Raw genomic sequence first — 8885 nt, 5'->3', positions numbered from 1 at the left:
AAACCCACTAGTTTTCTATGCTTGGTGTCTAATTTGGCTACACTGCTCCAGCACACTCTGATAACACCATCTCATCACATTTCTAACAGTTTACCACATTATCCTAATTTGGTGGTCAGTCACCCAATCTCCAGTGTTTCAAGAATTCTACCACGATGGCCCCACCCACAATGAGCTCCCAATCTCGAGGACGCACTTCCTTAGTCATCCAAGCCCACTTCACTGGTCTAATCCCAAAACTAGCCATTCCTTGCCTGTAGTATCCCATCAGGAAGGTTTTTAATGGCCCCGTCCCTCCAGATCCAAGACTACACCAATTGTGGTGCGAAGGATCAAACCAAAGCCTTGTGCATGAACAAGAGCTCTACCACAGTCCTCTTCGCTCCGTGCAGAGCTCTCGGTTTCCCGTACTTACTGTACTCCGGGGCCCACGCACCTGGAAGATGCCGAAGTCTTTCACCTGCGCATCCTGCCTCAGGCCGTGCTTCCAAGGGATGCGGAAGCGCGTGCGCCTCTCGTCCAGCCAGGCCACACCTTCCAGCTGCCCCCCGTCCAGCATCGCCACCAGCCAGGGCAAGATCCGCGGCTTCGGGGTTCCCATAGTCGGGCCTGCGCGCACGGGACAGTTCCTGGGAGCGGGCAGGCTTCTGGGCCCGCTCGCCCGGGGCGCTCACACCGAGACCTCCCTCTCCCGAGCTACGGGGCAGGCCCTTCACCCATGTTTTCCTGGGGTACAAACCGGGGACCTCTGCCGTGCTCCTGTCCTGAGAGGACTCTCCATATCCGGAGCCGACTCTCTTCCCTTCCCAAGTGTTCAGCAGCCGCTCTAGTCTCTCAATTCCTCCAGTTCAGACCCTTCGCTTTCTTGCCTTACCCACATCATCAAGCAGGTAGCCCTACTTCCAGAATGGCCTTCCTCCCTAGTTATTTCAGCGTAGCTGCTACTCCCGTACTTTGCCCCATGCAGACGTCTACCATTATGCCACAGATCCCCTTTCCTAATCCCTCCATCCACAACGACCCCCGGGGGGGGGGAGACCTGCCCCCCCCATTCCCTGGAACCTCCAGTGAAGAGGGCGCCTCTCTTCCTCCTGAGTTTCTCTAGTTTTCCCTTAGCCGAACTCCAGCGCCAGCCATTGCAGCTCCCTGATTGTATTTTTTTGTTTGTTTGTTTTTTGGCGGAACCGGGGATTGAACTCAGACCCTTCCGCTTGCCAGGGAAGCGCTTATTCTGAGCTATCTCCCCGGTCCTCCCTGCTTGTTTCGCAGAGTGCACAGCCTTCCTCTGCAGCTATCAGTGCAGACCCTTCCTCTCCCTCGATGCTCGCTCCGGATGCCAGCTCTTCAAGCTTTCCCCAGCTCTTCCGCGTTACCTACCTTGGAAGTATCGAGGCGCGCTGGGTATGGGGCTGCACCCTCTTTGCGTGCTCCTGGTATCTCTCGAACCTACGTACCCCGTTTCCTATTAGCTAAACAACAGAGCGCTGGGATCGTTCTTCTCTATCGATTTTTCTATGGTAAAAACTTTACTATCCTTTGGGTAAAAATTCAAAACACAATTGGGCGGTGCTAAGAACCCGGCTGTACCATTTAAGTTCTTTTTTCATCTTCCGGCCACAGGCATCCTGGGAACGTCATATGCAAATTAGACGGCACTCCGCCCCGCCCCTTCTGCCTTGGGGCGGTTAACAAGTCAGCAGTGCGCAGGCGCGGGAAAGTTGAACTAATAAAAAGTTTGTACAACGTGAGTGGTGGCGGGGGCGAGGACGGCGGCTGCGGCGGAGCCCTGCACTAGGTGAGTAGGGTGTTGTCGAGGGCTGGGGTAAGGAGGGAAGAGGAGGGGACCAGAATCCAGGAACTGACATCCTAACCCCGCTTCCCCGGCTCCCAACGCTGAAGGCCCCCGGGCCATCCTGATGCTTGGAACTACACTTCCCAGAAGGCTGAGCGCCGAAGAAGCACGGAACAAGGGAACTGTTTGCCGCAAAGCCTGCTGGTATTGGCAGTTTCTGATCTGAGTTAAAGCAGCTTGGTGTTTGGCTCCTTCACAATGCTCACACTGCTTGAATAGAGTCAAATCTCATTCTCCTCAGAACCAGGAGTCTACGTCCCCCTTTCCCAAGGTAAAGTAGTTCTCATCCCAAATCTCCCACTGGTAACCCAGGAATTTTGGTCCCAAACCCCAACTCTTCCCAAAGATTCAGCACCCTTGGGGCTGGTGAGATGGCTCAGTGGTCTAAAGCACCTACTTAGAACAAGCTTAGCAAAGCACAGGGACCACGCTTCAATCCCCCAGCACCACATGCCAGCCAGCCCCGCCCCCTGGTGGGCTGAGTTGCCCCCCGCCCACAAATAAATAAAATTTTTAAAAAAGATTCAGCACCCTACTCTTGGGGATATGGTTCCTGTCTGTTCTCCATTCAGGGCCTAGGAGTTCTGGCCCCCGAAGCCTCCGCTTCCAACAGAGCCAGGGATTGAACTCAGGCCCTTGCGATTGCCAGGGCAGCGCTTATTCCACAGAGCCATCTCCCCGACCCCTCCAACAAAACCTTGAGACCATCTCTCTGCCTGTCTCTTACAGCTGCCTCCATGGCAGGCTCAGAAGAGCTGGGGCTCCGGGAGGACACGCTGAGGGTCCTAGCTGCCTTTCTGAGGCAGGGCGAGGCTGCCGGGTCCCTGCCCCCCACTCCACCGAGGTAGGAGGGCTTGCTCTCTTCCCCCAGGCTTGGGGGTCGAAGGCCTCTTTAACTCTTGCTCCTGATCTCAGCCTGTCTTCTCTTTCCTGTCTGTCTCCCTGGGGTTCCAAGGAAGGGTCCTCCAAGAGGAGAAAGGGACTGCTTGCAGGACGTCTCTGGGGTCACTCTCTGAGGTCCTCTCCCCAGGAGCCCTGCCCAAGTGGAGCCAACGGACTTCCTGAGCCGCCTTCGAAGATGTCTTCCCTGTCCCCTGGGCCGAGGAGCCGTTCCTCCTGAGTCCTCTAGGCCTTGCTCCCTGCCCCTCCGCCCCTGCTATGGCTCAGCACCTGGTAAGAGACTCCTTAGATCCTAACCCTGGAACCAGCAGGGCCAGGATCCTAAAGTACTGCCAAGTACTATTTCAAGGTCTCTTAGCTAGCATGGAGCTGTGTGAGGTCTCCAGCACCCCCTTTATCATTCTGCCCTCAGCTCCAGCTCAGACTTTTTTTTGGTGGAACTGGGATTGAACTCAGACCCTTGCGCTTGCCAGTTTATTCTACTGAGCCATCTCCCCGGCCCCTTCCAGCTCAGATTTTTGTCAATTCTGTGAGCTAACTGTGGGGAGGTTAGGCATTTGTGGGCTTTGGTCATTCTTTTAAAAACAGGGTCTTGATCTGTAGCTCAGACTGGCCTTGGAGAGATACTTCTGCATCATTCTTCCAAGTGCTGAAACTACAGGCATATGTCACTAAGCCCAGGCTACCCCCTTTAGTTGGTATTTGTTTCCATCTGTGCTTCTGGCCCCTAAGAGTGTCCCTTTAGCAGAAACAGGTATCCCTAGTAGAGTCAGGGATATTTGTATTACTAGGATACGTTTGTATTACTAGGAAAAATCTTTTCTCTGCTTCTCTGTTTTTTTTAGAAGCAGAATAGCAGCGGGGTAGCAGGTCATCAAGCTTAAGAGTGAGGGACAGGTTTCCTCTCATAGGTAAAGCAAGATAGACTAGTACTGGCTGCCATGGCACTAGCATGAAAAGGAATTTGCTGTGAGAGAGAGGAATTCTGTGATCAATTGGTGATGTCTGAAATGTGAAGGAGAGGGTAGTGAGCAGGGATGCCTTGTCTGCCTTCCTTGTATGGAATAATCTTCAAAGTCCAGTCTAGTGCTGACATTTGGAGTTCCATACAACAAAGTGGAAGGTACAGAATTTGAGGATTATTTAAAAAATAATTTTATTGAGAAACAAATGGCAATGAGATAATTTTAAAATCAATCAGTAGGACAGTTTCAATAATATGAGGATCTTTTATCAGGTTTGTTCACTGAACTTCATTTTACCCCAAAGAGACCAAGTGTCATTGACTGTTTGCACCCCAGGCCCAGCTGCCCCTGACTTCTATACCCTGGTGGCCCAGCGGCTAGAACAGCTGGTCCAAGAGCAGCTAAGGTCTCCACCCAGCCCAGGTGAGGACAGAGGGGCCCTAGAGAAGGGGGAGGGAAGGGGGCACTGTCTCCAGGCCAATTATCTTCTGCCCCTAGAGTTGCAGGGTCCCCCACCCACGGAGAAGGAAGCTCTGCTGCGGAGGCTGGTGGCCTTGCTGGAGGAGGAGGCAGAAGTTATCAACCAGAAGGTGACAGACCCTCTGTTCAGTGGTCTCTTGAGGACAGGAGTGGTGGGATGGTTGGGGTGAGGGATCAGAAGCTGAATTTGGGGCTGGGGAGATAGCTCAGCAGCTTAAGCATCTGCTTGGCAAGTACAAGGTCCTGAGATTGATCCTGGGTACTAAAAAAAAGCAGCTGAATCTACATTTTCTTTGGAAGATTGGAAAGGAGAGAGACCTTCAAAGAAGGGTTGAATGATGGGGCATGGTTAGGGTATTTAAGTGAATGGCTTTCTTTGGTGTTAAGGTTGCATTCCCCGAATGCAAGAGGCATGGCTAGATTAGCATTCTAAAACTCAGCTAAAGTAAGACTTGGCTCTGGCAGTGAAGAACTAGTTGGGGGTGTGTGGCTTAGGTTCTAGGCCACATTGGGAGGCCTTTTGGTAGAGACCATAGAGTCTGAGACTGATGGGGGAATGGATGGGCCGTGGCTAGTGTCAGCCATCCTGGCCTGGCTGAGTGAGGTCAGCTGCCTCTTTCCCTCCCATCCCACAGCTGGCGCTAGACCCCGCCCTGCGTCGCAGGCTGGCCCGCCTGTCCACTGGTTCCTTCGCCCGCCTAGTGGAGCTGTTCTCCAGCCGGGAGGGCAGTCCTGGTCTGAGCTGCACCAGCCCTTCACTACCATGCCCTGGGCCCCCACCGCCTTCCCCTGAGCCCCTGGCCCGCCTGGCCCTGGCTATGGAGCTGAGCCGGCGTGTGGCCCGGCTGGGGGGCACCCTGGCTGGCCTCAGTGTGGAGCATGTGCACAGCTTTACACCCTGGATCCAGGCCCAAGGGGGCTGGGTAAGCCACCAAACCTCTGAGCCCCAGTGTACAGCTGTGCCACCACAGAGTGGGTAGGGGTGGTGTAGTTTCCTTGCAATCCTGTCACCTCCCAGCTCCACCATTCATTCAGTCTGTTACTGAGCCTCGAGCTGGGCACTGGGCACAGATTCGTTCGGACACTGTGCCCAGCTAAAGTCACTGGTGGACACCAGCTGTCAGATACCAAATAGGCAGGGCCCTCACAGGCCTCCTGTGTCCTCCTCTGTAAGGTGGGGTTGGTGGTCCTGGCCTGAGGGTCCCTGTGGGGAGTAGGTGGGGCATACTTGGTGCACAGCCTGGCACCTTTGGGCATTTTCATGATCGCTTGGTTACTGCCTGCCTCTCCTATGCTGCCTGCCAAAATGCCCTACCTTCACATCCCTTTCTCTGCCTCCTCGCTTCTGCTTCTGCGGTGCCCTGGGATAATGGGGGGGGGGCTTCCTTGCCCTTATGTATTTGTTCGGTTTTGAGACAAGGTCTTGTTATGCAGTTCAGGCCGGCCTTCAGCTCACTTTATAGCCCAGGCTGGTCTTGAACGCCCAACAATCCATCTGCCTCAGTCTCCCAGGGGCAGGGATTCCAGGTGTGTACCACTATGCCTGGCTTCTTATTTATGCTGCTGGGTACTGAGCCCAGGACCCCAGGTAAGCTACCAACTTGGTGTAGTAGTGGCACATACCTGTGACCCAACCACTCAGCGTGCCAATGCAGGGGAAGCACCGTGAGTTGAAGGACAGCCTGGGCTATATAACAGTAGTTCAGTCTAGGGGCCGGGGAGATGGCTCAGTGGAATAAGCGCTTCCTGGCAAATGCAAGGGCCTGAGTTCAATCCCCGGTTCTGGGGGGGGGTGGGGGGAAATAGTGCAGTCTAAGCTACATAGTGAGGTTCTGTCTCAAAGAAAAAAAAAAAAATCAAAATTTAAGAAAAGGCCAGAGCAGGGTGCACACCTGTAATCCCGACATTTGAGGAGACTCAAAGCCAGCCTGAGCTGCACAGTGTAACCCTGTCTCCAGAGCAAGTAGCCAGGCATTGGTGGCACACACCTGCGATCCCTCCCAGCACTCAGAAGGCTGAGGCAAGAGGTCACCACAAATTTGAGGCCAGCCTGTACTATACTGTAAGACCTTGCCCCCCAGTTTTGTTTTGTTTTTTTTTTCTTTCAGAACCAGGGATTGAACTCAGGCCCTTGCACTTGCCAGGCAAGTGCTTATTGTACTGAGCCATCTCCTTGGCCCCCCAATTTTTTTTTTAGAAAAGGGAAACAAAACAGGGAGATTAGGTAGGTCAGTGCTGGCGTTCTTGCCTACCATGCAAGAGAGCCGGCTTCCATTGCTAGCGTTGCAAACCCCGACCCTCAGGCCCTCCGTCCAAGCTCCTATCTGAAAGGGCTGGCAAGCTCTTCACAGTCCTGTGCGCTCTCACACCTGTGTTCTGCTTCCTTGTGTCGTACCCACTTCCCAATTCCTCTTCTGAATACTGAGCAGTCTCTACTCTTCTGTTCCTGGCTTCACCTTTAGTGCAGGCCTCGGCATGTGCGCCAGGGTGCAGGGTGACCTGTAGCTGTCCCCACCTTCCTAGCTCTGGTATTCCCTCCTTGGCCACCACCTCAGTCTCCCATGGCCGTGTGAAGGACCCTTCCCGGTTCTCTAGAGGTGGCTTGTGGGGCTAGAGCAGCGAGAGGGACAGGCAGCAAGACTGTCACTCACTGTGAACTTGGACTCAGCAGTGGGTCCTGACTTGGTGTTCCTGTTTCTCTGGTGCCCCCTGACGTTGGCGCTGGGGGTGACAAGGGACCGTTTTGCCGGTGGCCTGGCAGCCACCTCTGCACTCCCTGAGAGTGTGTGCGTAAATGGCCCAGAGGGGCAGGAGCGCGCTAGGGGAGCTTGGGAGACCTGGAGGTGTCCCGGGCGGCGAGAGGGAGATCCCCCTCCGACCCAGGTAAGCATGGAGCCAATTAGGATCCCTGCACTCTGGAGGCTGTGCCAGGAGGATCCTGGGAGTTCAAGGCCAACTTGAACTACTGCATGCCAAAACCCTACCTAAAACCAAAACAAAAACAAATTGAGCAGGGAAGCTCTCATGCTTGTAAGCTAGGCTGCTTTTACAGGGTAGTAACAGGCAGGCTCGGAAGAGACAGGTGCCAGGCCAAGGATTTCAGCAGCCTAACCCTGCTGAAACCCCGCCGCAGCCTCTTGGGTTCTGTCCCTGTCCTTGTCCTGACAGGGTGGAGTGGAAAAGCCCCTCAAACAGGGCCCACAGCTACCACTCAGCCTCTGCCCTTAATCACCCAAGTCTCTGGTCCACTTCTGGATGCCCCCCACTCCATCCTCGCGCTCCCTCCTCCCGCCTCGCCTCTCCGCAGGCGGGGTGGTCACCTCAAGGGATCCGTTGGTCTTACTGCGATCCCGAAAGGGCGGCAGAAAAGAGAAAGATGTACAGGAAGACAAAAGCTGGGCTAGGTGGCCGCTGGTCTGTCTGATAGGCAAGACTAACGTGATGGCACTACAGAATGATCCTTTATTTATACTTTTGCAAAGTTTGTAACACGTGACACAAGGTTGCTTAGCGACTAATAGCTGGCCTTAACCAGACAAGCTGTTTATTCCAGGAGGGAAGTAGCTTGTGGCTTAGGCCCTGCCGCCTAGGCCTACCCACACACACCCACACACACTTGATCACTTTCCTAGCTTCCTGGCTCCCAAAAGTCGCCCTCCTGCCCTCAGCTGTGCTGCTGTCCTTTCCAGGAGGGCATCCTGGCCGCCTCCCCAGTGGACCTGAACTTACCCTTGGACTGAGCCGGACCTCAGAAGCTGCTGCAAGACTGGACCTCTAGCCCTGCCCTCCTTGTGTGCCTTTCCAATTTCTTCCTTTACTCAGGGCTGTGGGTGGTGGCTGCCCTACCTGATTTGCCAAAAAAGATTTGTTTTAAATTTTAGATATTAAAGACTTTTTGGAATATTTGGAAAACCGAAAGTTTTTTCCTTCTTTTTCAGTGCAAGGGGCCTAGGCAAGTGCCCTACCTCTAGCTCTAAAATTCTAAGTAGGGGAGGCAGAGGCAGGAGGATCACCTAGAGTTCAAGGCCAGCCTGAGCTACCTAAGTTTGGGACCATTTTTAACTATATAGACCCAGTCTCAAAAAGAAAAAAAAAAAGCCTGGTGTGCTAGTACACACCTGCCTGCACTAGGGAGCCTGAGGCAGAAGGATCGTTGTGAGTTCAAGGCCAGCCTGAACTGCATAGTGAGAGCCTTTATTATTTATTTATTTGGCGGAACTGGGGATTGAACTCAGGCCTTTGCACTTACCAAGCAAGTATTTTACTGAGCTATCTCTCTGGCCCCGAGACCCTGTATTTATTTATTTATTTAATTTTTTAAAAAATTTTATTTGTGTGTGTGTGTGACCAGCTCAGCCCACCAGGGGGCGGGGCTGGCTGGCATGTGGCGCTGGGGAATTGAACGGTGATCCCTGTGCCTTGCCAAGCCTGTTCCAAGTAGGTGCTCTAGACCACCGAGCCATCTCACCAGCCCCTGAGGCCCTGTATTTAAAAAGACAAAACAAAAAAAGCAAACTAGATTGGTTCTGAGATCTCTCTGGTTATAAATTGAGGTAAAACCAGGCATGGTAGTATACTCCTGGAATCCTCATATACAGGAGGCTGAGGGAGGAGGATCCCCAGAACCTGAGACCAGCCTGGACTACACAGCAAGACCCTGTCTCAAAATAAATAATAATAAATAGACA

General features: G+C 53.5%; 2 protein-coding genes across 6 annotated transcripts in view; one reads left to right on the top strand and one right to left on the bottom strand.

Annotated features, from left to right (window-relative positions):
• Irf3 (interferon regulatory factor 3) overlaps nt 1-1587 on the bottom strand; it is a 4908-nt gene extending 3321 nt beyond the window's left edge. For 2 of the 4 annotated variants that reach the window (XM_023706715.1, XM_023706714.1), the window contains exons 1-2: nt 1378-1587; nt 437-609 (exon numbers count right to left, since the gene is read on the bottom strand). In XM_023706715.1, coding sequence (XP_023562483.1) covers nt 437-601 — 165 coding nt within the window. In that variant the 5' untranslated portion in view covers nt 602-609; nt 1378-1587. Of the gene's footprint in view, nt 1-436; nt 630-1377 lie in introns of all 4 variants that reach the window. The other 2 variants (XM_023706713.1, XM_012512748.2) reach the window with 2 other exon arrangements.
• A 93-nt stretch (nt 1588-1680) lies between these two features.
• On the top strand, nt 1681-8080 carry Bcl2l12 (BCL2 like 12). Of its 2 annotated transcripts, none has more exons than XM_004646437.2 (7): nt 1681-1795; nt 2582-2696; nt 2883-3025; nt 4054-4140; nt 4216-4307; nt 4833-5120; nt 7887-8080. In XM_004646437.2, the coding sequence occupies exons 2-7, from the start codon at nt 2590-2592 to the stop codon at nt 7935-7937; spliced, it is 768 nt and encodes a 255-aa protein (XP_004646494.1). In that variant the 5' UTR covers nt 1681-1795; nt 2582-2589; the 3' UTR covers nt 7938-8080. The 2 variants fall into 2 exon arrangements, with proteins under 2 accessions (XP_004646494.1, XP_023562484.1); XM_023706716.1 differs by lacking the exon at nt 1681-1795 and adding an exon at nt 1875-1996.
• The last annotated feature ends 805 nt before the right edge of the window (nt 8081-8885 follow it).

The sequence above is a fragment of the Octodon degus genome, unplaced genomic scaffold, assembly GCF_000260255.1.
Source record: "Octodon degus isolate 3935 unplaced genomic scaffold, OctDeg1.0 scaffold00268, whole genome shotgun sequence".
Lineage (NCBI taxonomy): Eukaryota > Metazoa > Chordata > Mammalia > Rodentia > Octodontidae > Octodon > Octodon degus.
This window is presented reverse-complemented; position numbering and strand designations above follow the sequence as displayed.